This window comes from Gopherus evgoodei, chromosome 14 (assembly GCF_007399415.2).
Source record: "Gopherus evgoodei ecotype Sinaloan lineage chromosome 14, rGopEvg1_v1.p, whole genome shotgun sequence".
NCBI classification, from domain to species: domain Eukaryota; kingdom Metazoa; phylum Chordata; order Testudines; family Testudinidae; genus Gopherus; species Gopherus evgoodei.
This window is the reverse complement of record NC_044335.1, coordinates 4,401,874-4,429,498: the sequence shown is the minus strand read 5'-3', so window position 1 is coordinate 4,429,498 and position 27,625 is coordinate 4,401,874. Positions and strand designations below refer to the sequence as shown.

The 27,625-nt window shown below is 51.7% G+C and overlaps 1 protein-coding gene across 3 annotated transcripts; it reads right to left on the bottom strand.

Moving 5' to 3' along the window:
• LIME1 (Lck interacting transmembrane adaptor 1) lies at window positions 1-27,271 on the bottom strand. 3 transcript variants are annotated; one of them, XM_030533035.1, is made up of 6 exons: window positions 26,234-27,271; window positions 13,536-13,683; window positions 11,281-11,332; window positions 9,549-9,636; window positions 8,657-9,093; window positions 1-2,805 (listed from the first exon to the last, which is right to left on the bottom strand). In XM_030533035.1, exons 2-6 carry the CDS (start codon window positions 13,664-13,666, stop codon window positions 2,374-2,376), a joined length of 1,140 nt encoding a protein of 379 aa, XP_030388895.1. In that variant the 5' UTR covers window positions 13,667-13,683; window positions 26,234-27,271; the 3' UTR covers window positions 1-2,373. The 3 variants fall into 3 exon arrangements, with proteins under 3 accessions (XP_030388895.1, XP_030388897.1, XP_030388894.1); XM_030533037.1 differs by having other exon boundaries at window positions 26,315-27,271; XM_030533034.1 differs by lacking the exon at window positions 26,234-27,271 and adding an exon at window positions 16,586-16,879.
• Between the last annotated feature and the right edge of the window lie 354 nt (window positions 27,272-27,625).

The window sequence follows — 27,625 nt, the reverse complement described above, 5'->3', positions numbered from 1 at the left end:
GCACAGATCAGCAAAGTGACTTGCCTATAGGCACCCAGCAGGCCAGTGGAAGAGCCAGGAATAGAACCCACATCTCCTCTGAGTCCCACTTGAGTGCTCTTCTCACCAGGCAACACTGCCTCCCAAAGTTACCATCCAAACTATCAAAGCAGTGCATGGAGGTTTGCGCCACACGATTTCTGTTACGGGGAAGGGCTTTAAAAGGGTAATACGTTACCCAGAAATGATCTACATAGGCCCCCATTTTGAACAGCGCAGCTAATCAAGCCCTCCTGAACCCAGTCTGTTGATGCCGGGATTTCAGCCACTAGTGGAAGACTCCCAGGTACCTCTGTCCCTGGCGCTGCATGATTTGAACAGTTTACTTGCGGCTAACTGTGCCAGTGGGCCAAACAGAGCCCTGCATTAGTGCAGCGGCACCACTGGCTGGAATCCCGGTGGAGATGAGGCCAGACTTGCTTTCTGGGTAGCAGTACCATTTCTGAGGCACCTAGGGGCAGAGTCCTGAATTCTCTCCTCCTTTACTGGACTGTGGGTTTCTCTACACTGGAAATGCTTCTGCGTAGACGCTCGTGACAGCGGCAGGAGGTGTTCTCCCATCAGCGACGTTAATCCACTGTCCCGAGTGGTGGATGGAAGAACCCTTCCCCTGACCTAGCGCTGGCCACACCAGGGGCAGGGGTGGTTTTACTATATTGAGAAGGGATGTGGATCTTTCACACTCTGAGCTACACAGCTGGGTCGGTTTGAGCGTAGACCCAGCCTAAGGCAGGGCAGATGTAGTGTGTCCCCACCGTGAAAGGGATAATTTGAGCACAGCCCCAGTTTCCCCAAGCAGCAAGCATCAGTGTCTGGGGTCCTCAGGGTATTGTCAGCCCATGTGGGTTCCTTGGGTTAACACATCAGTCAGCAAGGAGAGGAAATTCCTAGATCCAGACAGGGGCAGGCGTTAGCCCTCTGCAGTTCTGCAGAAATTCTCCCTCTTAATAAACTGATCTTAGTTTGCTAATTTGTCTCCGGCCTCTTTAATATTCCAAGCACTAGAGGAGCCAGTTACTCCATGTAACCAGTTAGTGGGGCCCCTCCGATAAGTCCCATGCTTAGCACACAGGCGCTCTGGGCCAGACACTCAGCCCTCTGGCTGGCGTGCATGGCACCCGCAGAACAAGCAGTGCACCTAAACCGGGCACCCAGGGACTCCCCTGACCTTGGAGAATCCCAGGCTGGTGTACAAAGGGCAAAGCCTGTTCTCAGCCACCACTGGGGAAGGCTGGCAGGAGGGGCTGTGGCCAAGTGGCAGACCATGGGCAGCGTAACAGGATCTAGAGGGCCGTTCCTGCTGGCACTGTTTTTGCTCGGGGCTCAAAGGGCCCTGCTCAGCCCAAGGGTGGAGGAGGTGGGCAGGTGGCTTCAAGTCACCTTTCTCCTCTTGCCCTCAGGCCCTCCACTGAGCACAAGGCGATCTGGCTCCAAATCGGCTCTACCTGCTGTGCAGTCAGCCCCAATTGGCGTGCTCCATCCATCCACTGCACTGCCTCAGTTTCCAGCCCTCTCATTTTGCCCCTCCAGAAACTGTGGCCTGCGTCCTCCAGCCTGACTCTGAAATCTGGCCAAGGTTTGCCTTGTTTTGCTGCCCCTGAGCTGCTATAGCCCTGGGCAGCTCAGGCTGAAAATCAGAGCTCCAAGGGCCCGGACAGGAAACCCTCACCATCTCAACAGGAACAAACAGGCACTGTTATCCCGTGAAATGTGCATTCTCAGGCAATAAAAACCATCCTGCTTCTGGGCATCTCAGTTACTGCATTGTTAGCCTGCTGGCTGGGACAGATGCAGAAATTCAGAACAGGATTAAAATACATACGGGAGATTCCTCTTTATTAACTCAGCTGCCCCTTTCCTTACCTAGGTTTCTGTGCCCAGCTTCACTGGACCCTGCATAAAGACTCAGGGAAGAGAGGCACCTGATCTGGGTGTCTGTGCCCCCTAGAATGGGCACAACCCTCAACCAATGCCAAACCCATTAGAATTACTCAATTCTTTTGCCTGTAGTTCAGGCCACCATAGGTCCACCGAGTCCAGTGAACTGCCTCGGACAACACCCAGCACCAGCTGCTTCAGAGGAAGGTGTGAGGCGTTCTGCAGAAGGAGCATTGGGATACCCAGCCCGCAGGGAAAGTTTAACTCCTGTTAGTGACAGGCTGGCCTGAGACCTGAGGCAGGAGGGTTTAGAGCGGGTTGATGTTTTTAGTATTTACTGTTGTGGTGTTGGATGTTCTTGTTGTGCCTCGCCATGTGGCTGAGACCTGAGACAGCTGGAGGTCTCAGTGGAGGAGCACAGACCTTCCCAGGAAGGGGGCAGCTAGACATAAGGGGTTATAAGTCTGTTACGTATATCTCCAACCCATTGGGAGCCGCCAGGGTAGCTGTGTTCCTAGAGTCCCCTTCCCACATTTCACTGATGCTTTCATACAAGTTCTCGGCAGGGCAGTTCTTGGTAGACTTGTCCCTTCTCTTGGGCTTTTTCCAGTTGACATCTACTGCCTCGTAGGCCGGTTCTGGGACTGGGTTCCTGCCATGCTCAGTCCAGGATCCATCACTGATCGACTCATAGCAGGGCTCAGTCAGTAAGACTCGACCCGGTGTGGACTGATACCCCGCCCTGACATCTCTGAGATGGGCAGCTGGCCACCCCTGTTCTCCTTGGCCTGTCTCCCTAGTGTCCATTCCTTCAGAAGGGGACAGAGCAGAGCCTTGGTGTTTCTTCTTCTTGCCAGCTTTGCACACAGTCGAGTACATTTCTTCTACCTACAAAGGAACACCTGTGGTTACTGGGAATTTCTGTACAGCAGTAGGACAACGAAACCCGCCCATGTATCCCTGCCTGTGACTCACACTCTGCACACTTCCTTTATAAAGTCACCCCATCCCACCAACAGAATTAAGGGCATCCAGGCATTTACCCAGCAAAGGTCAGTCTAGACCGGGGGTAAAGGAGCCATGATACAGAAAAGGTTGAGAATGACTGATCTAGACTTAACAGGCCAAATTCAACCCTGGTGTAGCTGAGCTGTGCCCATTATGCCAGGCCTGGTTTCGTCCCAAGACCCAGATTTCAAAGAGGTGCTACTTCTACCCGACCTGCCAGCAGCCCAAAGCACTTCCTAAGTCATCAGCCCCTGACCCCTGTGACGGGGTATTGCGTCAAGGCGCATTAACCTGAGGGCGACAGCCTGGGACTAATTCAGGGGAAGGCATGCCCAGCTCCCCGAGACACCTGTAGCGAGGGGGCGCAGATGGGTGAAGATGCCCCCCCATTAGGCCCAGCCCAGATGTGATACAGGAAATGCTGGGCAGCCATTTCAGTCGCCCTCTTCCTACCTGGGATGATCCTGGGAATAATTCACTTCCTTTGATTTGCCTCCCACCCTTCCCTCCGTGGAGACATCTGATCCACGAGTAACACAAGGAGCCTCCGAGAAGCCTTTAGCTGTGGTGATGGACTGACTCAGCTCCCGATACAAACCCTTGGACAAAGTGCCCAGTGCTTCTCAGTGCCCATCACAGACCCTCCTAGGAAGACTCCTGGTTTTCCCATTAGGACACCATCTACCGGTGAGGTTTTCAGGGTCTGAACTCAGCGAACAACCCCCTTCTTCTTTCACTATCTTCCTCTTACTCCGTGGGCAAACCCACAAAGTTCAGATTCTAGAGGGATTCATTGTCCTCACCTGCCTCTTGTGATTATTCATATTCCTCTACTGCAGGAGGGCCCGGCAGCTCCCCGCAGGGACCAGGGCCCCACAGTGCTAGCTGCTGCACAGACGCACACTGGAAAGACAGTCCCTGCCCATAGAAGCCCATGATCTAGGTTATAGCAAGAGAGCAACGTGAAATGGGGAGATGAGACGAATGGGGTGGGGGTGACGTAACAGCAAAGAGTAAATTATAGCACAAAAAACTGAGGTCCTGGAACATCCTCTGCCAAGCTGCGGTCAGCGGCAAGTGCTTTGCAGTAGCACAATGGGCTGGGGGCTCTCTGCACTCCAGCCTGACAGGTTCTAGCAATGAGACTTTGGCACATGGCTCTCCAGGCAGGTCACCGCAGCATCCTCGGTGGAGGCCTAGTGGCCGCGGAACATGCCCCCCCCCGCCCATTGGGCAGCAGCTCAGCCCACATCTGGCTTCGGTCTCGCTTTGGGGAGGCGTTTTTCTGATGGGGCTGGGTCTTTGGGACAGAGGGTCTGAGCAGGGAGGAACTCTGCTGCCATTGGGGGGAACCCTGCATGTGCGGCCCGGCCTAGCGCCGCACAGCAGGTGGGTGTAGGAACGCACACGATGGCGCGTTACACCTTCAAACGCCATCTGCACGCCACCTCTACAAGTTCAACATCTGCCCAGGCCCCAGCGAGCTGCTGCACCAGCAGAACAGGCCCCTCCTGGCACAGTTCCCCCAGTGTGGCATGGCCAAGAGAAGGTTGTGCTGCAGCTGGGAACGCACCTCCCAGCCTGGGTCGACAGCATGTGCTAGCACACTACAAAGAGCTGGGGGGCCGAGGCTCAGAGTAGACACCAGAAGCTCCCCCCTTAGTGCAACCTTGCACGGCTAGCCCATGCCGCTGCCGCAGCACCCACATGGCTAGTTACTAGTGCTCAGCATCACCCCCGCCACTGACAGTCTGTCTACCCAGCTCTCAGCTGCAGTGCGGACATGCCCAGAGTGTCTGCCCAGGCACCTCTGGCCCCAAAAGCCAGGGAGTGGGAGCTGTGGTTTATATTGTTATTTAGCCCGGGGCTCGGGCAGCGAACATCACTGGCTCCGGACGCTCCCGCGGGAGATAGAGAAGGAGATGTTGCTGGCACTCACATCCCCACACCGCCCCCACTGCTGGGGCTTGGGATGGTAACAATCAGCCTTTTGCTTTCTCTGAAGCTGTTAATGCTCTTCTGCCTTCTGGTCTCATTAAATGCACAATCTTCACTAGGGCCGGCTGGAGATGCTGCCACAGACTAGCCAGCAACAGTCCCGGAAACCCCGTCGCACGCTGGAGCCAAAAAGCTGGCGAGACAGGAGGAATTTTAAAAATAACCCAGTGCGGAGGCAGAAGGACTGGCAATCTGCTGCTGAATTCCCTCTGCCTCGACATGCTTAGGGGCTCGGTTCCTCCTGTTTGGACCACGGTCTGGCCTCTTGCAAACTGAACCAAGCCGGCCTCCCTCCCTTTCTCCCCCTCCTGCAGAGAAGCCACCTTTACCCACTGGCCCCGCTCGCAGGCTGCATGAGAGACTTAAAATCCTGTGACTCCAGAATTCCTGAGTTCTTAGTTCCTTGGGGGTAAAAGTCCAAACTGGTCCCTGCTTGTGTCATTGCCCGGAGCTCACTAGCTTCCCACAGTTCCACCATAGTCTGCGGTGGAAACAATCTTCCTGTCTCCTTGCTGCCAGGCTGCTGGCTGTATTCTCTGCTAGCAGCTCTCAGCTGAGCCATGGCCAGGTCTGCGGCCATCGCCCAAACTCACCAAGGGGAAGGAGCATTATCCAGATGGTGCCTGTGGTCTGAGAACATAAGGAAGGAGGAGGGAATTGGGCAAGGCTGGAGAAAGGCCTCTTGCGTATCTGATATGTGCAGCCCTGCTAGGGGAACCCTCGCCATAACAACAGAAACAGGGCAAATTCTGCTCTGCTTGAAGCACCTGCCACTCCACGAAAGTCATCAGCGTTATCCTGGCTTACACCTGCCCTGGCCTTCTTTGCAGGGATCACCCTCTGCAAAACTTCAGACCTTGTGTAAATGGGAGACAAACCTACTGAAGTGAATAGATTTGCCTCGGTCCCAGGGACTGGCTTCTGAGGACCCAGCCGGGCAGTCTCCCTGTGACCGGCTCCATTAGGGAGAACAAGCCAACCCAGTTTCACCTGTGCATAGTTAATCAGACAAGTCACTGAGCTGCAGTTAGTTAGTTAAGGAATACCGGGGTGCAAGGGCTCACAGGTGCCAGGCAGCCTTCCCCCTGGCCCACCCAGAACAGCTGGAAGTGAGAATCTAGCAGAACTCGAACCCAGCCCACAGGCACTGTGCACAAGAATCCAGACTGGGGATGATGATTGGCCCCACCATACTATTTAAGTCAGGAGATGGTACAGGGAGTTGTCCAAGCAACTGAGAGATTTCCCAAGTGGCTACTGCTCCCTGATTCCAGCTCTGACCCATAGCTTAGACTCTGGCTCTGACCACTAGATCAAACTGTCCCAGCCCCGACACTGGGCTGTATAAAGGGTTATGAGCACTCAGTCAGGAGATCCCAGGACAGAGGAAGCTCTGGGGGAGAGAGAAGCTACTCCCAGTGGTGCCACCCTGGAGAGCAGAGGCATCTGCTCAGATCCCCCCAAAATGCAAAGAGAGAAAGCTCCAGAGGAGAAAGACAAAGACTTCAGTTGTACAGACGAGAGGATGCAGAGCTCAGGCAGTGGAGAAGCCTGGACACTTAGAGCAGAAGGAGACGGCTTATTTACGTGCCATGCTTAATAAACCAGATCCCTGAAGGAGCACTTTTCACTATATACAAGTCTCATTGAATGTACTGAAAGCTTACTAGGGGAAACTGAGGCACACATAAGTGTGGTTCCACACTGGGCTGCCAGGGGGCACTCCTGGGATGAGTGCCCGTCATTACAGCCAGGTCTGCATCCAGCACTTTGACTCAATCAAGCTTACGCCCACCCACCCAGAGCTGGTATTTGTTAAAAAGGGCAAATACATTTCACAAAAATATCGATAGAAACAAAATGTTTGTTCATTTAATTGAAATTTCCCCCAGTGTGTGTTTATTGGTGAAAAGACTGGCAATTTTCTGTGGATAAAAACCATCCCTCCCCCCCTGGTTTTCCAATGGAAAATGTTTGGGGGAGGAATAAAACCAAGGGGGAAAAGGCTGGGATTTCACCCACCAAAACACATACGCACAGCTCAGAATGGCTGGCTGAACATTTTTGACCAAAATTTTTTTTTTTTGGCAAAAAGTTTTATTTTGCTGAAAACACACTTTCACCAAACTCCTCCCTCAATTTTTTATCAGAAAGATTTTCACCAGTTCTGTGGGCTACGGACACATGCAGACGTGTGCACGTTTAAGGGAAGTGTTTTCCCTGGTCATTCCAATGGGTCTCGCTCTCCCAGACCAATTGTGTATCCCCCTCAGCCACCTGAGGGCCAGAGCCACAGGTTACCTAAAGCAAAGCAAAGCCTCCTGTTTCCTCCAATGGGCCTTGGATAAGGCCCGGACTGATCTGCCTGATGCCCCAGTGATCCCCCAAGGTGAGATCTGCCTTAGGGATTGTGGTGAACTCTTGAACTCTGCTGCACAGTTGATCCCCTGCAAGCTCATGGGCTCCTGAACTCAGCTGATAAGCTACTCATCAGCCCGGCAGATGCCCGGTTACAACAGCTAGAACAGGATAAACTGTTCTCCTCCCTCCCAGAAGCACAGGCAAAATCCAGCCTAATCCAAATCCAGAGTCAATCCAAACCCCCTCCTTTCCTTCTGCTGTGTGGGTAAGGCAGGTCAGCTCACCAGTATGGCTGGGAGGGTGGCACACCTAGGAGCAGAGGATTAAATAGACTTAGAACCTTAGACCAATAGGCATCAGCACCAGCCCAATCAAGCTTTGTTTGAGGTGGACCTGGAATCTTCCTGTAAGGAAACCTTCCACGGGGCATCTTGCAGCTAGTCTGCACCCAGACCCCCCCAGGAAGGAAAGCAACACTGGTTACGTGTGTTCTTCAGTCGGGGAGAGGCGGTGGGAAAGGAGGGGGAAAGAAATCAAGGCCCACATTTTCAGTACTGCATGTACATCTGCACGCGCATTTACTAAGATTGCACACGCAATTCCCAACACTTGGGCCTTTCACAGGCACAATATTTACGCTTCTGGGGCCTCCTGCTCTAGTTCCACTTAGAACTTTCTGAGAGCTTAAAAATTATCCCAAGCTTCTGGCTTCCTTCTTGCGTTCAAGTTCTGTTCCCCCCGTCCACAGGAAGGACCCAATCTCCATGATCGGGGACCTGCAAGTCGAGTCCCACCTCCTTCACCTGTCTATTCTAGAGGTGATGAGTTTGGATGAATATCCTCAAACTTTGGGCTGGTCCCACACTGTTCGCTTTGACTAGTCACTCTTCATGGCGAGGGGTTGGCTGCTAAAGTCACGTGCTACCATTTCTGCTCCCTGGTTGGATAACCAACATTTCAAATGGAAGGGGCTGACAAATAATGAATAGCTCGGTAGATTCATAGAGTTTAAGGCGAGATCATTTACCCTGAACTTCCTGTAGAACAAAGCACGGAGCTCTTCGGGGCTTATCAGTCCTGGTGCTCTGTGTTTCCGCAGCCCCCGGCACAATGGCCCCTCTCGGTGCTATCGATAATAGATAGATCCTTTCTGCTGACATTCAGGAGGCTGGTGGGATTTGTAACCATTTCCACAGATCTCCCCAGCCACCTGAACCCTCACAAGTAAAGAAAAATGCAACCCCCTGGATAATGGCAAGCCAAGCTCAGGACTAGGCAGCATGTTCCTACCCACCCAGCACCGACACTGCCCGTCTCCCATCCCCAGTGCTGTGGGGCTCAGTGTGGGAGGAGCTGATGGATGTTACGGTACCTTCACCGCTGCAGGGTTACAGGCAGCTCCTTCCCAGGCTTCTGGGTCTGCCGTCCCCACGGAGGATTCGCCCTGTGTCTCATCCTGGAGCTCTGGCTGGAAATTCTTCTTCACCTTGCGGACACAGGCGTACTCAGCCGTCACTGCCTTGTCCTCCTCGCTTAGAGGGGTTCCCAAGACAGGCATTGGCTGAGGCTCTTCCTGAGTCATGGCCGCACACTCATACAGCGCCTCCGGGGCTGGTTTTAGTGGGGCTAAGGAGGACAGGTTTGAGTAGGTCTGGTCAGGACTCAGGGCATCAGCCGAAGGGTTGGAATGGGGGATCTGGGGCAGCTCTCGGTGCAGCAGGATGCTGAAGCTCGAGCTATGCACAGCTCCTTCTCCATCCCCCAAAGACCCTGATGGATAAAGGAAATCCACGCTGGCTGGTCTTTGGTCTGGGAAGAGAAGAGAAGGTGCGTCAGGAGTCCACGCTGGAGCCAGCCAGCTCTTCTAGGGGACATTGGCTGGCTCTTTCAATGGACTCACTAAGCAGAGTTAGAAAGATAAGTGATGATAATACCCTGCCCCTGCCAATCCCCCTTCACTGGGAAGCTGATTCACAGTGTGCAGCAAGTGTCATCGCTCATGCTAACGAGGAGGACTTGCATGTGCAATGACCCGGTTGGGACACGTGTGATCGCAGGAATACACCAGCCATCCAGTAGCAGGCAACGCGGCCCTACCAGAGAGGATGTGGGAAGAACCACCACCCTATCCCTGCAGTGGAAGGCTGCGCTGCCCTGTGGGCACAGATAGCATCTCCCTTCGCATCGGTGCACTCCCAGCCCCAGAGCCGCTGGATCTCTCTGCACCTCAGCTCCAGCTACTGTAGAATTTTACAGCCACTCACGCTCCGAAGTGCACTTCACCCTGTGGAGTTCATGCAGTTTGGTGTCAGATTTACTGAGCGATCGGAGCTGCGTCTGCCTCAGCAACGACTGCAAAGAAAGGAGGAGACACACCAGTGAGACTCATAAGAACGGCCACACTGGGTCAGACCAATGGTCCATCTAGCCCAGTATCCTGACTTCCGACAGTGGCTGGTGCCAGCTACTTCAGAGGGAATGAACAGAACAGGGCAATTTACAGAGTGATCCATCCCCTGTCATCCAGTCCCAGCTTCTGGCAGTCAGAGGCTTAGGGACACCCAGAGCATGGGGATGCATCCCTGACCATCTTTGCTGATAGCCATCGATGGGCCTATCCTCCATCAATTTATCTAATTCTTTTTTGAACCCAGTTATACTTTTAGCCTTCACAACATCCCCCGGCAATGAGTTCCACAGGTTAACTGTGTGCTGAAGTACTTCCTTTTGTTTGTATTAAACCTGCTGCCTATTAATTTCATTAGGTGACCCCAGCTCTTGTCTTATGTAAAGGGGTAAACAACCCTTCTTTGCACATTTTCTCCACACCATTCGTGATCGTATAGACCTTGATTATGTCTCCCCTCAGTCATCTCTTTTCCAAGCTGAACAGTCCCCGTCTTTTCAATCTCTCCTCATATGGAAGCTGATTCACACCCCTAATCAGTTTTGTTGCCCTTCTCTGCCTTTTTTCCAATTCTAATAGATCGTTTTTAGATGGGAAGCCCAGAACTGCATGTAGCATTCGAGGGGTAGGGGTGCCACGAATTTATATCGTGCCATTATGATATTTTCTGCCTTATTATCTGTCCCTTTCCTAATGGTTCCTAACGTTCTGTTCACTTTTTTGACTGTCGCTGCCCATCGAGCAGATGTTTGCATGATGACTCCAAGATCTCATTTAGACCCAGCATTTTGTATGTGTAGTTGGGATGATGTTTTCCAATGTGCAGTACTTTGCATTTGCCAACCCTGCACCCATTTTTTGGGATCCCTCACAATGGAAGAGGGGGCACCGTGCTCTACAGCCAGGCTGCACTGCCCTCGGCACTCCCAAAATGGCTCCGCCCAGCAAGCCCGCTGCAGCCGCCTAGTGCAGTGCTGGTGAACTTTACCCTCTGATCTATGCACCATCCAGCAATAGCTCGGGCTCAGCGCCCTCTCCCTGTCACATAATACGCTGGGTGGAGGCTGGTCTCTGCTGTTTAACAAGCACTCCAGCCCCCTGCTGCTTGTGTTTTTGAATTATTGCCTCTGAACAAACTAACTGAGTTTTACAGTGCATCTCTGGACACCAAAATATGCTGCTTCGGCTAGAACCTGGCTCCCGGCTCAGCTGGTCCCTCCCAGAGCAGCATCACAATCACCTTTCTACAGGCCATCCCAAGGATTCCCCTTCCCACGGGCTGCTCACTCCAGGCAGAGAAGACTCACTTCACCTTCTACCTCAACAGCTCTTCCCCAGCGTCTTCCAGACAGTCCTAGCTAGGTGCTGAGCACCCCCAATTCCCACAGAGCCAGGAGGAGATGCTGAGTGCAGGACGAGGCTCTAAGACAGCTCATTTCTAGAGCTTTTCCTGCAACAGCTGCTGTCCAGGAGATAACTGTCCCGCACCTTTCCTCAGGCAGTGCTGCCAGGCTCCCTCCAGGTCAGCTCCTGCTGGCTGTTGTGTGACTTTGGGGCCATAAGCTTATCTAGCCAATGTGTGCACTTACCACATCTATCAGCTTCACCCCATCTGGTGGGACCACCTTCTTCCTAGCTTTCCTGCAAGGAGAGGGATTAAGCCAAAGGTTGGATGATGGCAAAAGATCCGCCAGCAAGCACCGTGTGAGAAGACCTCTCCTGTGGCCTGGAGGGCAACATTTTCAAATGTGATCAGCGTTTCTGGGGGCCCAAGTGGAGAGGCCTCCAACAGGCCCCATTTGCAGCCTGCCCCTGGGAATCTGGCCCCAGGGAGACCTCTCTAGTTGGGCACCCAAAACCATAGGTCACTTTCAAAAGCCTCGGCATTAACGTATTGTCTCTGTGGAGCACTGGTGAATACTAATTACCCAAGGAATCTGCTTCTCCCCGCTAGCCCAGCAGATCCAGGTGTACAGTATCCAGGGTCTTACACTGTGCCCATCACGGTTATATCTGAGGCCACGTTTCCTACTGCAGTACAGTGATCACGCTGACGTTAGGAGCGTATATCGAATATAGGGAACAATCCTAATGAGAGCACCGTCAGGGCGCGCGCTCTGCTTCCTGAGACTACTCAGCGCATCGTACAGCTGCACGGATCAGTCAGACGAACACACCACATCCTGCCTGCGCGGGCACCAGCTGCAGCATGCCCGTGACATTGTATCCTGTCGGCACTGCACAGCTCTAAAGCTTGTACAACACAGTGCATTGGGTTTGTGCCCGCCTCGCTGCACCCGTGCCCCGGGAGCCTGCCCACCACTCTGCATCCACGCCCACACGCTGCTGTGAGCGCGGCTGTGACTGTCCTGCCTTGTATCTTTCCAGTGCCTGGACACTATGGGAGGGGCAAGCCGACTCCCTGCGCCTCCTGCAGCACTGCTCTCCTGAGGGCAGAGGACATTTGGCCCCCCTCTGCAGCGCAGTCATGGCCCTGTATGTCTGGGCTCTCTGACAGCCTGGTGCGGCAGGGCGCCCTGCCTGCTCCTGCTGTGCTCAGCGTGGGAATCCTGCCCACTCCCTTTACCTTGACAAGACCTTCGACATGCTCAGTTGCATCTAACCCTGATGGAACCTTCAAGGCTCCCTCTTCAAAGGGCCTGGCATCTCTGCAGCTGCGCCATGCCCTCCTTACACATCAGCCTATGGGAAGTGCTTAATGAGGCTCTGGTGGGATTGACACATGCCTCCAGGCCCTGGCAGCTTTCCTGGGTTCATGCTGCTGCCAAGTGGCGGAGGGGTGTTGCTGGGAGCTTAGCTGCCATCAGGCTCCCGCTCAGCTGGGATCACTTTCCCCTTGCATTTCAGGCTCCCCTAACCTCCCTGCTCTGAATCTCTGTGGTGGCATATTAGCCACACCCCACCCACATGGCATGGTGACACTGGGAGCAACGGCCCAACCCCACCTCCAATGGGCAGCACTTTGTCCGAAGCCTCCCTAGGCCCTTCCCAGGACAATCCTGTCTGGCCTTTAGTTCAAGCCCCGCCTCTGCAAGGAGACAGATCTTTCCTGGTCCCCTGGTGGGAGGGTTAAATCAGGTCTCACTTTACAGATACGTCCAGCTCCCTTTTTATGACAGCGATGGGCAGCTGCTCTGCCAGGGAAGCGCTGGGGCCTGGAGACCAGGCATCAGAGAAGCACTGGGAGAGACACAGTCGTAGCTGAGAGTACAGGGCTGATTCTGATCCCATCCCCGCCCTCAGCAGGGCTGGGAGTTGCTCTGGGAACTGGGAGCCTGGCTGGGCTTTGTGGCTTGTGGTTTGGGTTGGCTGGAAGCAGCAGCCAGTTTGGGAGACACAGGCCTCTCCCTAGTCTGTGACTCATGTGTTTGCAGCCAGTGCAGCACTGGATTGGAGCTTTGTTCCTGCTTTGATGCTGGGGAACAAACCTGACAGGGATAGTCCTGGGTGTAGGGGAGAGAAGTGAAGCAGGAGGGTGGGAGCTTTTGGAATCTAGCTGCATGTCTGCCTGCATGTCCCAGGCAACTGAAATCCAGCCACTGGGGTCCTCACACTCCTGCTCTGCTGAGCTGCAGGGATAGGTGGGTATCCACACAGCATCAGCTAAGCCCCCACAGCAATGCCCAGCATGCACGGCGCCACGGTTGGATAGCTGCATTTGAGGGACAGGGGGTTGGGGTGGGGCTGACATACAGACTGTCACTTCCTAAGCCGAAGGAGATCCATGTATGAATAAACCCTTCCATGACCCATGCAAAACTCCTGAGGTTTGCTCTGCCCTGACTCACAGTTTACGCTGTGAGAGGGAGGCTCAGCCATGTACCTTCTGCAGGCAGCACACAGGGCTGAGAGGAAGACCAGGACACCAAGCAATGCCAGTCCCAGGGCAGCAGTGAAGGGGGGCAGATGGGGCCCAGCCATCCTTTCACCATGGTCTGGAGCCACTTCAGACATCCACTTCACACGGAGATCTGCAGGAAGAGAACATGGGTAATTAGTGCACCCTAAGAAGAATGCAGAGGGCATGCCATCTAATGTCCCCATCTCAGGCAGGGGATCACACAAACAAGGAAAGTAATAGCGCCAGGCTTAACAATATTATTAAAGCTAATGTTAAAAAATTATAGAATATATGGTTGGGAAAAGAGTGTCTGGACATCTGGGAAGAGTGCTTAGATTATCCACAAATATAAGTTAGTTTTTAAAAGTCACATCAGACATAATCAGCAATAACCCAAATTTAGGTGAATAGATTTAACAATACAGTTTAGATATTAGAATCTGAATGCTCGGGTACATCACTCCTGAGAAGTTGTACAGAGATTTGGTTGTGGAAAGCAAAATATATCAATGAGTGGAGAGTGTCCCTCAGTAATTGAGAATTAGGTAGGTTGTCCATTTAGAGCCAGGTCTAACAGACTGAGCATGATGCCAGGCCCCAGCAACTCCTGTCCTCCTGTCTGTCCCAAGCACAGAGCATCACAATAAGCAGTTGGTTGGCATGTCTTGAGCTAGCAGCAACGTATCCCCATTCAGCAGCCCAGGCCAGGATTCAGGAACTGATTGGCCCAATGGGTCGCATCACCTGGGGGAAGGGTTTTAGCTGAATGCAACTACAATAGCATCTTCCCAGCGTGGATGGGAAGCCACAATCCTTGCAGCCGATTTCCTGCTCCTCCTAACTCCGCTTCCCAAAGCAGCGCCTCTCCTGCATGCAGCTAGTGTGGTTAGGAAGTTTAGTTTGACAGCATAGACATGGAGTCCAACAAAAAAGGATCAGACCCCAGCACAGTGCACAGCTCCAACCTGGAGGTAGGTGCCAACCTCTCAACAGCCACCTAAAGGATCTGCCTCGAGAATTACACTCTGGCAGCCCGCATCTAGCTTGTCCTGCCAATGAAGTCTCCTAGAATGGAACTGCTGAAATCCATATGATTTGCCACCAGAGGGAGCCAATAAGGAAGAAAAGCAGCAGCCACGGCATTCCTGTGGGCAGCCACTGCCTTCAGATCTGGCCTGATTTCCCCTTTTCCTAGACAAACGCTGAATGGCTGGAGTAAACCGATCTCCCTCCTTGCTGAGTTTCTAGGGCTCCAGGGCTGTATCTTGCACGCACTCTCTCTCAAATGTCCTTTGGGGAAGAGCGGGCCGAGCACCTGTGATCTCCCAGGCAAAGGTGTTTTGGGGGATGGAGGCCGTTTCGCACCTGGAAGGCAGAGTTGCAGCTCAGCAAGAGGGTTCCCTCTTCCTTGCTGCTGCTTTGCCCCAAGCCATGGGAGATTCCCCTGTAGCTGTTCCTGGCACAGCCCAGCCAGGTGGATTCTGGCATCACTAATTCTCACCGTTATATCACAAATCTGGCTCAAGTTGGCGCTTTTCTTGAAGCCCCAGCTCCTGGGGGCCTCACGTTATTAGGTGTCAATTGCAGCTTCCACTTAAAAGAAAAGGTTCCTAGCCCACGTGGTTGCCTAGAGACGCTCAAGAACATGGCCCAGGTGCTCCTTAAGGACTCAAACAGCACAAGGCCAAGAAAAGGACCCCAAATATATTATTTTTCAAAATCTTGTCATTTTTAAGCCACTCTGATGATTTCTGGGGGCCGGACACCTGCTCTTTGAATGCTTGGGGCTGCCAATACTAGGTTTCCAACTATAAGCCAGGGGTCTAATGGTACTGGACCCAAGTGGGCATGACAACACTGAATTCTGGAGCCATGACACTTTGTCCTGGAGCTCGATGCTGGAGTAATGGCACCTGCTTGGAAGAAAGGAAGGGAGGGAAAAGAAGAGAAAAAGATTGGGGCCCAGAACATAAGACGGCATTTGAACTCTGACCCACCTAACGCAGCAGAATCAGAAAGTGGGAGCGGGGTTCACTCTGGCCCGTCAGCAAGTTCTTAACAGAGCAAGCACAGGGGTGATGTGTTTGGAAATGAATATGGAGTCAGATCAGCCTGGTATTTACACAGAGCGGGGCTAAGAAGAGGGCATCTGCTCTGCATTCAAGCAGGCATGGGAGTTGCAGGCTGAATCCAGACTGGGATTCAGGGTCCATGGTGCTTCTGTCTCACAAGTCATTCTGGTACTCACTGGTGGAAACTTTGCAGGATCGTCTGTTCTCATGAGATTTCTCCTTACCTCCAAATCTCCCAAGAATGGCTGTTCAGGACCTGAGATCTCAGTGGGTAACAAGCCCCTCCTGGTTATGATCCTAAAGTAAAGGTATAACGGCATGGAGGCGAGGCTCTGCTCCAGAGAGAGTCAGATCCTCCTGAAATTCAGGGAGCTTCAGCCGTGAGGCTCTGGGTGGGGCTCAGCTTTAGGTTTAGATTCAACACATTGTTAAATCTAAAATGAGAGGCAGCCCCCAAGCCTGAAATCCCCAGGCTGGGTATTGGGTTAATGCAAGGTTGGGACCCTCAGTGTAGCAAAAAATTCACAAGGGAGAGTTGGGTTGGCATTAAGTATTGCCATGGGAAGGGGAATATCCTTGGAGCTCCCAGTCCCAGTCCATCCGACCTTGGTCTGGTGGTTGCATCACCTATCCTGCCCCGCAATCCCACTGTCCTTCCTTGTACCCCCATGTACCTGCTGCCGGACCCTGTCAGGACATCACAGAAACCACCTGCCATTAACAGCCTGCCTGCACTAGTCCAGCTACCACACCGTCACATGTCCCCTCCTGGGGACATGGCAGATGCAGTCAGCCCTTTCGGACGTGGAAGGGGTGCTCTGGCACTAGAACCAGGTGCCCCAACGTGCACATATGGCTTGTGTGGACAGGCCAGACAGGCCCTGGCCCCAGCTGGACTTGGCCTTATCTGCCAGACTCCTGCATGCGTCCAGGTCACCCAACCACTCCTTCCCCACTCACCACTCTGGCCGGCACATCGAGGCCTTGGTCTCGTGGCTCCAGGGACAAGGTGGCGAGTGGAAATGCTGTGCCCGCTGTCAGAGAGCTCAGCTGCCACACATTTTCACGGCCTCTCGCAGAAGCAGGCTCGAGTTGTGGGGTGGGGTAACAATGGGAAGGCAAACAGGCTCTGTGTCAGCACACAGGAAACCATGAGGGCTTCACAGTCAGTCACACTGCCTGCCTCCCGCAGCCCAGCCAACCACCAGACCTACTTTAGCAGCTGTGTACAGTGGGAGTGGCTCTGGTGTTCTCCTTGGGGCCTGATCCTGTGGCCTCCGCAGGCACTCTCCCCTCCCATGCTCAGGCCTTTAAGAAGTTATGTTTTGTAGAGCAGCAGCTTGCCAGTGACATGAGTCCTGTAGGCAAACAAACCCCCAGATTCAGAGCTGGTGCGAGCGGATGCAATGGCGCCTGCTCCCATGGAGTTCAAACTGGTTTAACGCCATCACAGCATCTTGGACACCAGCTCTGTGTGTCCCTATGGCTTGAAGACTAGGTCGCATCGGAGAGAGAAAGAGGTCCCTCTCTGGCCTTGAATATTTACAGTGAGATCTGATCCTTGCTGAGGTCAGAAGGGGGCTTATAGGGAAGGCAGAACAAACTCTGTGGGACAAAAGAGCAGGGCTGCAGGCTCATCACCCTTCACAGTAGACATGCAGCCACTTTTGAACCTCAGCCTGCCCTGTCTGTTATTTCAGAATCCAGTGCTGTCCTGGTGTGGCCTTTTCCCAGTTCCCATGCACGCTAAGTCACCACTTGTGAGCCCAGCCACATCCTGTGCTCAAGGTATGGCCCCAACGACCGGTTCAGATGCTGTCTGTGACCAGGGGACCCAATAACCAGGATGGGTTTTTTTGGAGAGGACTGGCCAGCCGTTCCTCTGCCTGGAAAAGGCAGAGAGAGACAAGACGCAGCCTCTGCTGGCTGGATTCTCAGCCCCCGCACGTATCGCATCTGGTACTGGAAACAAATTCCTTTCCTGGCTCAGCCTCTGCTAATTTCCCCTGGCTGTGGCAGCTTGCCCAGCCTCTGCTAGCCTGAGGAGTGAGACAAGACTGGGGCTTCAGCCCCCAGCCGTCCTCACTGGCAGCGCAGGGCACCAACCAGCACAAGGTCTGTCCTGGGTTGTAGCAAAAGTTGCACGACTGGGGTGCTGCTGATCTAGGAGGCTGGGGTGCAGCCAGGGGCAGCTCTAGACATTTCGCCACCCCAAGCATGGCGGCATGCCGCGGGGGGCGCTCTGCCGAAGCCGCGGACCTCCAGCGAAGCCACAGGACCAGCAGACCCTCCACAGGCACGCCTGCGGGAGGTCCACCGGAGTCGCCTGCCGCCCTCCCGGCGACCGGCAGAGCGCCCTCAGCGGCATGCACCTCAAGCACACGCTTGGCGTGCTGGGGCCTGGAGCCGCCCCTGGGTGCAGCCAGATGTCTCAAAGGAGCTCTTTAGGCCTGCAAACCAGTGACTGCGTCTAGCTCCACCTCCAGTCTGCAGACAGACCCACACTGAGCAGTACCCTGCTCTCACCTGCCCCCTCCAGAGGGGCAGAGTGCTTCTACACAGCTGTGCTGGCGCCTCCCATGGCACACAGCCAGGCTTCTGGCAGTGCACCGGGGGCAAGTCTCGGCTGCTGTCCCTTCCTGCCCAAGCTGCTGGAGTGAGTGGGAGAGGACTGGGGATGTTCATCACCTGGCATAGGGGGTGTGGGCTGTTCTCCCATCCAGAGGGCTAGGAGAGAGGAGGGGCCAGGCTGGGAGAAGAGCCATCTTAGATCCTGCTTCAGCCTGACCATCGCCTTACAGCCCTGTTCACGAGCAGGCTTGGAACATGGCCCACCCACTCGAGTAGGAGCAGGCATTAAACATGGCACATAGGGACTCAGCCACGTGACCAGCTCAGTAACAATCTGAAGTGCTGCTGACCCCTTTAACAGGCACCCCAATGCTGTCCCCAGGAGGCTGAGGCTTTCCTGCATGCAAGCAAGCATGTAGTCACATCCTCTCTCTGGGTTGGCTCCAGTTCCATCTATCGGGGCAATCAGTTTCCTGTGCCCCCCGCACCAGGCGTGTTCCTTGCAACAGGCCCACAAAACGAAAAAGCCACAGCTCCCTCCATCTGGCCTGCCAACCCCCCAAGCGCGCTCACTGTGGTCTCCAGTGCATCCGACGTGCTGCAAGAGAAACAAGACAAGAGAGTGCGCCGCAGCGCAAGGTTTTGCAGAAAAGAGCAAACTGTGCAACAGCACAAGGGGTTAGCAAAACTTCCTGTGACACGGGACATGAATCTGCTATTGCCTCTTACCATCTACGGGCCTGGCCCTGAGAGGGCACTAGCAACCGTGTCTAAACACAATGCATGTAAGCAGGGTGCTTGCATGGTTTCCACGACCACTGTGCACAGGGGTTTCTAGACCACATCTACACTTAGCTTCTTGTTTCAGTGGTGCGCATCCTCCCCAGGAGTGCTTGTATTGATTGTACTATCAGTGCAGGGCATTGTGGGACAGCTTCTGAAAGACAGTCGATGTTAGGGATAGACAAGAAGACAGAAAATATCATATTGCCTCTATATAAATCCATGGTATGCCCATATCTTGAACACTGCCTGCCGATGTGGTCGCCCCATCTCAAAAAAAGATATATTGGAACTGGAAAAGGTTTGGAAAAGGGCCACAAAAATGATTAGGGGTATGGAACAGCTTCCGAATGAGGAGAGATTAATAAGACTGGGACTTTTCAGCTTGGAAAAGAGACGACTAAGGGGGGATATGATTGAGGTCTATAAAATCATGACTGGAGTGGAGAACGTAAATAAGGAAGTGTTATTTACTCCTCTTCATAACACAAGAACAAGGGGTCACCAAATGAAATTAATAGGCAGCAAGTTAAAAACAAACAAAAGGAAGTATTTTTTTCACACAATGCACAGTCAACCTGTGGAACTCCTTGCCAGAGGATGTTGTGAAGGCCAAGACTATAACAGGGTTAAAAAAAAGAACTAGATAAATTCATGGAGGACAGGTCCATCAGTGGCTATTAGCCAGGCTGGTCAGGGATGGTGTTCCTAGCCTCTGTTTGCCAGAAGCTGGGAATGGGTGACAGGGGGTGGATCACTTGATGATTACCTGTTCTGTTCATTCCCTCTGGGGCACTCGGCACTGGCCACTGTCAGAAGACAGGACACTGGGCTAGACGGAACTTTGGTCTGACCCAGTGAGGCCATTCTTATGTTCTTAAGCAACACAATGTCATTGTGCTGATTCACAGCTGCGGAGAACATGGCGCTGCGGAGAACTGGGGGCCAGCACTGGACTTTACATAGTTGTAGCACAGACTAGGGATGGGGTAAGATTTGGTTCAGTGCCAGCCACATGGCAAGAATTAGCCATATTTGAACCTAACCAAGTTCTCCATTAGGCAGCACTTCCAGGGCAGAAAGGAGCTCTGCGCTGTCATAAACAGATAGTTAAGGGTTAATGTCTCTTTTACCTGTAAAGGGTTAACAAACAGGGACCCAAACACCAGACCAGAGGACCAATCAGAAGACAAGATACTTTCAAATGTAGGTGGAGGGAAGCCTTTGTTTGTGGGTTTTGGGTTTGTGTGTTGTTCTCTCTGGGTCCTGGACAGGACTAGAGGTGCAACCAGGTTTCTGCCAATCTCCCTGCTACAGTCTCTTATCTATTCAGAATAGAAAATAAGTAAAAAGACGGTTATAGTCTTTTAACTTTTTTTTTTTTTTATTTTGCAGATGTGTACTTGCTGGAAGTAGCGTAAATTGTGTTACTGCTGGAGAAAGCTTCTTTCTATTGTCTATAAGCTATAAAAACCCTGTGTATTTACCATCTTGATTACAGAGACAATTTTTGTGTTTTTCCTTCTTTATTAAAGTTTTCCTCTTTTTTTTTTTAGAATCTAATTGATTTTTTGGTTATCTTTTGTAAGACTCCAGGGAAGGGAGTCTGCACTCATCAGGGAATTGGTGGGAGAAAGGAAAGGGAAGAGGGAAGAAAAACCTGCTCTCTGCGTTTATCTCTGTATTCCTCTCCGGGGAAGAAGGGAGGGGGAAGGTAACATTCCTCTCAGGGTGGTGATTCAAGAAGTTGAATCACGGTGGTCTCCTAGTGTACCCAGGGCAGGAAAGAGCTGGGAGGAAGAAAGGAGGGGGAAGGGAAATGGTTTATTCCCCTTTGTTGTGAGACTCAAGGAATCTGGGTCTTGGGGGTCCCCAGGGAAGGGTTTGGGGGGACCAGAGGGTATCAGGCCCTGGAATTCCTGATTGGTGGCAGCGCTACAGAATCTAAGCTGGTAATTAAGCTTAGAGGACTTTAGGCTAGTACCCATATCCTGGACACTAAGGTCCAGAGTTGGGAATTATACTATGACATGCGCCTGTCTGGATAAAGCTCCGCCGTGGGGCACAATTCACAGGCGGTTCTAAAGATGGGAGTTTCAAGGCCACGTGCATGTTTGTCACACCATAGTTGAAAATAATGCACTTTCTGCCTTTGAGGTTTCACCTACTTCCCTCTTTATAAAAAAGATCATCTTTTGGGAAAGGGGAACTCTCCTGCCTTAGCCGTTCCCTTGTTAAAGGGAAAGAACAACCCAATGGTGCTTTAGAAAAACAGATGTGGACAATGTGCTAGGCTCTGAGATGACTGTGAATCCTCCTTGTCCTATTCTCTCCTCCTTTGACCAGGGGAGGCAGTGCCAGGCAGCATGGAGAGGCCAGGGTGTCAGCAGCCAGGTCACCAGCGTTTTCTCTGCCATTCATTCACTGGGGGACCACAGGAAGGTCACTTACACCATGTGCCTTGGATCTCCCTCTCTTTAAAAAGGGGATAATGGTACTTGAGACTCTTGAAGTGCTACAGAAGGACAAAAGTATTTTATTTTGCATAGCCCTATGGAAAATAAGTCACATCTGGCCTAAGCCTGCTTATCTGTAGCTGGCTCTCCTCCCATATCCACGCATGCAGGCCAAGTACATGGGCACAGGGCCCTAGGCAACCCAACAGGCAGCATAAATCCAAGGACAACACTGCCAAGGTGGATGTGGTGCTGAGCCCAGGAACTAGGAGAAGGTGAGAGTCCTATTCTCCAGGGCTTCTCCAGAATCCCACCTTCCCCAGAGAAGGTGGCAAAGCATAGTTGTTCCCCAGCTGCCAATGGCATCCACAGTTCTCTTCCTCACCCCCCAACCTCTATTGGCATGTTGAAAAATGGGCTGGGGGTTTCCACCTCCATGCAGATGAAAGGATGGAGGTGGGAAAAGAATGACTTAGGGCAACCTCCCATCATTGCAGCTGCCATGCTGAAAAGAAGCCAGTGAAGTAAGGACAGGCAATGAAACAGCTGCTGCTCACCTCAGCGGACAAGGTGGCACAAAGGTAGATTCACTACTTAGACAAACCACTCGCAGTCTGGATTGTGCAGAGCAGAAGCGCACAACTGCAACAGCATCCCTGGAGAGGAAAGAACCAGCCTGGCCGTGCTGTAGGGCCCTTTGTGCTCCTCCTAACTGCCTCATCACCCTGCCCAATACTAAAGTACTTAGAAAAGGAAAACCAAGTCAGGCAGCTACCTGGCTTCAGTCAGCCCCCGGCAGGCCCTGGTGTCAGCCCCACGTGCTGAAATTAGGGCCCAGTCCTAGAAGGTGCTGATCTCCCTCATCAGCCCTTGCTTACAGTCAGAGAGCGCTCAGAAGCTGCAGGAGTGGCCTCCTAACATAGCAACACAATCTGCAGCCCCAATCATATCAGAAACAGAGGCCCTCAACTCTTCCTCAGCAATCAAAGGCCAAGTGCCTGGGGAAGCCTCTTGAGAAATGGGAGCCGAAGGAAGGAAAAGGTCCCGTAGACTGACCCATATCTTCGCTGGCTTACACGCCCGAAGGTACAAGCCAACGGGCTCGACAAATCTTTGCCCAAATAAACAGAGTGCTGCACTCGGACAATACCTGCCGCCTGAGAATCTCACCATCCTTTGAAAAGGTTAATGACTGAAGGTTCAACACCCAGAGAGGAATTATTCCAAGTTTTACAAATGGCAGAGCTGAGACAGAGGTTAAGTGATTTGCCCAAAGAGACAGCGAGTTAGTGCCAGAGTTGAGAAGAGAACCCAACATTTCTGACTCCCTGTGTGATGCTTTTACTAGACAATACTGCCTTTATCTCCGAGGATACAGTTCTTTTATGCGATACTTGCAGAACAAGCACTCACTTTGGTCAGCTCCCTTAGCTAGCACAGTCCTAGCACAGGCTTTGAGTGTGGGTCCCGCCAAGCAAAGCTAACACTCAAATCGACAGGCACCTGGTCATGCACACGAATATTTTTCACCCCTTAGCAGACTTGCAATGCTGCCAAGGGTAGCTGCAGTCCAAAAGCATAAACACAGTGGAGGGTATGCACTACAATACACTTACAGATTCTGCTTTTGCTGCACAGAGCTAATCCTATATCTACTCCCATCTGTTTTTGGAAGGCCCAGTGCTTTGGGACCGTATAATACAGATACAGCCTTTAGTACAGGGATCGGCAACCTTTGGCATGCGGCCCATCAGAGTAAGCCCCTGGCGGGCCAGGAAGGTTTGTTTACCTGCAGCGTCTACAGGTTCAGCTGATCAAAGGTCTCACTGGCTGCGGTTCACCGTCCCAGGCCAATGGGAGCTGCGGGAAGCGGCACGGGTCAAGGGATGTGCTGGCGGACACTTCGCGCAGCCCCCAATGTCCTGGAGTGGGGAACTGCGGTCGGCCGAACCTGTGGATGCTGCAGGTAAACAAACGGGCCCAGCCCACCAGGGGCTTACCATGACAGGCCATGTGCCAAAGGTTCCCAATCCCTGCTTTAGTATCAATGTATCAGTGTGAATAGGTAAACATTACTGTCTATGTAGCACCAGGAGCTGAGTCCCCAGCCTCACATTATAGGCAGTTTTCTTCCTGAAAGCTCTCAGTCAGGTTTTAACATTTCCTCAAGGCCCATCAAGTGTCCAGACAGCCTTGTACAATAATTCCACAAAATAGAAATCACAACAGAAAGAACACTCAAACCACAAAAAATGATCCCAGAACCCACGATGAGGTAATGCTCTCATCTGGCCTCAAATTCTATGAATTTAAGATAAAACAGAAGAACAAGGCAGGAATGAGGAGTGGGAGGGAAATCCTACATCTATTGACAAAAGTATGATTATTTTTTAGATAAACCACTTTTGGGGGGGCTGGAGTCGGCATTATGGACTATGAATCAGGGTCATCTGAAATTTTAAAATGTAATGGCTGACTCTGCTTACCATTACTTACATGAGGAGTCTCTCCTCCTGCGAGTACCTCATGGAAGTCAGTGGGGCTCATTGCATGCATAAGGGCATGTTGCACAATTAAGGATTTGCAGGATCAAGTCCTTAAATGGACTTTGAAATGTGCAATTAAGCTCCCGGCCAATAAAGCTATTGACCCAAGCCCCTGCAGCTGTTCTCTAAGGGAAAAACACAGCAGTGCTGCACAGAGGACAAGCTTCACAGGCCATAGCAGCTTTGATCAGGCAATTACATTATTAGCATGTGTCCAGAGTACAGAAGGACCCTGGCACGATGAGAATTAGCGGGGACAGCATGCAAAGATAGGTGCTAATCAAGTATGAAAATAGTTCATTGCTGTTGATTTTTCTCCCCTATGATTGTTTTTGGTGGCGGTACAAGGACTTACATCCAGCTAGGCTTGGATGTAAATAAAATTAACTATGAGATGAAATTCTATAGGGTGTGTAAAATAGGAGGTCAAACCGGATAATCTAATGGTCCCTTCTGGTGAAAAATAAAATCAATGAACATAAATCTACATTTAAGAAATAGCAGCTTGAAAGAGAAGAGCCCACAAAATCTCCCAAAATATTGGCTCAACTTTTTGCTGTTATTTAAGGAGGAGAAAGAGAGGAAGGGTCCATGCTGGGCACCACCAGAGACCATCAGTTGGACTGGCTGACACAGCTCTCAGGGATTCGGGGCAGGGGGCATTATTGAAAAAAAAGACTGTTTCTTCTTATCAAGTTTTCTACAACAGCACAAGCAACCATAGAGGTAAACTTCAATGAGAGCTGCAGTCAGCCAAGGACAGTATCATGGGAGGCTAATAATGATAAGGCACAAATGATCCTAGAAGAACTTTTCAAACGTGAACTGAGCACAAAAGCTCATGGCCAGCAATTCAGCACCAGAAGACCATGAGGTGGGCAGGCTCTGAGTCACAGCTTTTGCTAATGGATGTGTATGTGGTGGGGGAGTGTTTGGGTTTTTGAAGAGCCACACTGGATTTATGAAGTTTAGTCTGAGAATGGCCAGGGCTAAGGGCACAGAAGAACAAACACTTCCGACTGCAATGCTTACTGCTCCACGTAGGGAGGGGTTTTTATGCTGGCCTAACTCTGCTCCCCTGGAAGGCCATGGGGAAATTCTGAATGATTGTCACACAGAGCTGGGCCAACACCAAGTGCTTATTAGGTGCCTGGCAGCTTAGGCCTTGTATTTGATCACAGCATAGGTGCTTCTGTTTACACTAAAAATAAGTACAAACAAATAAATAGAAGTAATAAAGAAAGACACCTGTGGCTTTAAATGTTAGGTTGGCTTCCCATATCTTGAACCCTTCTCTTCGCACCATGGAAAACTGGTTGAAACCTTGAGACTCAGAAATTTGATTGTTATTTTGTGCCTCCCTTCTGCTGACTGAGACAATGAAACTTTTTCTGCTGAACGGAGTTTATTTTTAAAACAGGAGCCAGGCACTGCTAGAAAGGTTTCTGATGCAAACATTGGGCTGGAAACAGCAAGGTAGCAGTTCCGGTGAGAATACTTATTGTTACGTTTATAGAAAGCCAGACTGCAAAATACCAAGTCGTGCTGTTCGCCAGGAAGGTGCTTTTAGAGAGATGTTTGGTAGTTACTAGAATCATTCACCTGCTTTGGAATTTTTTCCAACATAAGAGCAAGTCCATTTATACACAGTTTGAAGTCCCAGATATATGCTGCTATTTCTGTGATCAGTCTCTCCATCCCTAACAACCTCAACTGCAGTGGTGTGGTCAGCAACCCTGGGGATTTCTGCAAGAAGGTGGCTCACTCCCAAACAATCAGGGGCCTGACTTTTCTTCTCTCCCACCCCTCCACCCCAGGTGCTGAGCCTCCAGTTTCAATGGATTCCAAACTCAGCATTTCTGAAAACCAGGCACTAGGAAATTAAACAGCCCCCACTGTATTTAACGTGGTGTCAACTGCAGGGCTGCGAAGTTCCACTCATGAGATGCCAAACACTGTCAAGCTCAGCGGACTTCTCTGTGCATTTAAGCCTAGATGCTCCAATGGGTACAAATCTTAATTTGCACAAAGCTGATAGCCTGCATTGGCCAGTGATTAACACACGGGCATTTGTTAAGTAACCTGACCAACACGCAGAGAATTTTGCCATTCCAGCAGTGCCAGCCTAACATTGTGTACAATATTTAGAGGGTTAGGAACAAAACTGGTTGATACAGGAGATGCAGCAATGTTTTTCAGTAGTTGACAAGGGAACACCGGAGTTTGCTTGGGAAGAAACGAACAGCACTTACTTTACAGAGACTCAGAAGAACCCAGATAGCATGAAGAGCAGAAATCCATCCATATCCTCTTCCTTCCATATCCTTCCTTACCTTCTATTCCTGCTCTCCTTGCACTGCAGAATGTGACTGTTCTGAACTACAGAGTCTGGAGTTTTTCAAACATCATGATTGTGCCTCTTTCTCAGGCTGCTCCTTTGTTCAACCCTGATTTTCAGCCGGAGATAGAGATGCCTTTGAGCTGAGACACCAGGCAGTCTAATACCACAGCTCATTTCCTGGCCTGCAAAAGTCATCACACATCACCCAACTGACTGACTTTCTACTTGGTTTTGCAGAAAACAGGCAGGTGGATGGGATCAGTAGGACTATGTGCAACTGTGCCCTCCGCTGGCCATACATCAGTACTTGACCTCATTTCTATAACTGATTATTCCGGGGGGAATTCTGCACCAAAAATTTAAAAATTCGGCACACAATATTTTAAAATTCTGCAAATTTTATTTGTCAAAATAACAGTACATAATCATGCCAGTTTCAATTATTTTGGAAATTTTATTTCAGAATACGTATCGGTAAGTATGTCTGTATCAATACAGACACACGCAAAAATTCCCCCAGAAGTAGAGTTAAAGAAACCCCTATGACAACCCAGTTCCTGTTTCTCTGACACACACACACACACACACCCGCCAAGCCCAGCCAGGTGGCCAGACACCCACAACTCCCCTCTCCCAGAGCCCAGTTGCAGGCCCCCGCCAGCCAATACACCTGAACCCCGTATCCCCCAACCCCTGCTACGAGGTCCCTCCTTGCCCAGATACCTTTCCCCTTCTCCCCTTCCCCCTAGAGCTCAGCCATGGGACCCCACCCACCTTGACACCCACCCGCTACCCCTCAGAGCCCAGCTGTGGGCCCATCTCAGCCCAGACATCCAGAGCCGAGATAGCCACCCCCTCCCCTCAGAGCCCATGGATCCAGAGGGAGAAACAGCCTGATGCTGGGTCCCAGGCTTGTGTGGAGTTTCCTGCATGCTGCCCTCTCCTTCCCTCTGCGTGTGCTGGGAACTGCAGCTTCTAGGAAGTCTCTACTATTCCCCCCACCACCACCCGGCAGTGTCTTCTATGTGTAAGCTGGCCTCTGCCAGGTTCAGCATCCCCTAGTGGTGGCCAGCAGCACTGCAGCTCATTTGTCAGGGGGCAGGGGGGAATTCTGCATGCACAACATTAATTTCTGCAAAATTCTGCATTGCACAGTGGCACAGAATTCCCCCAGGAGTACATAACACATGCAGGAGTTTGCCTGATTTGTTTTGTAGATTAATATAGTGAAAAAGAATAAGTTATCTTTTGATATAGTACTGTTCATTGTGAAGAATCACAAAATGCTTTACAGAGATTGCTT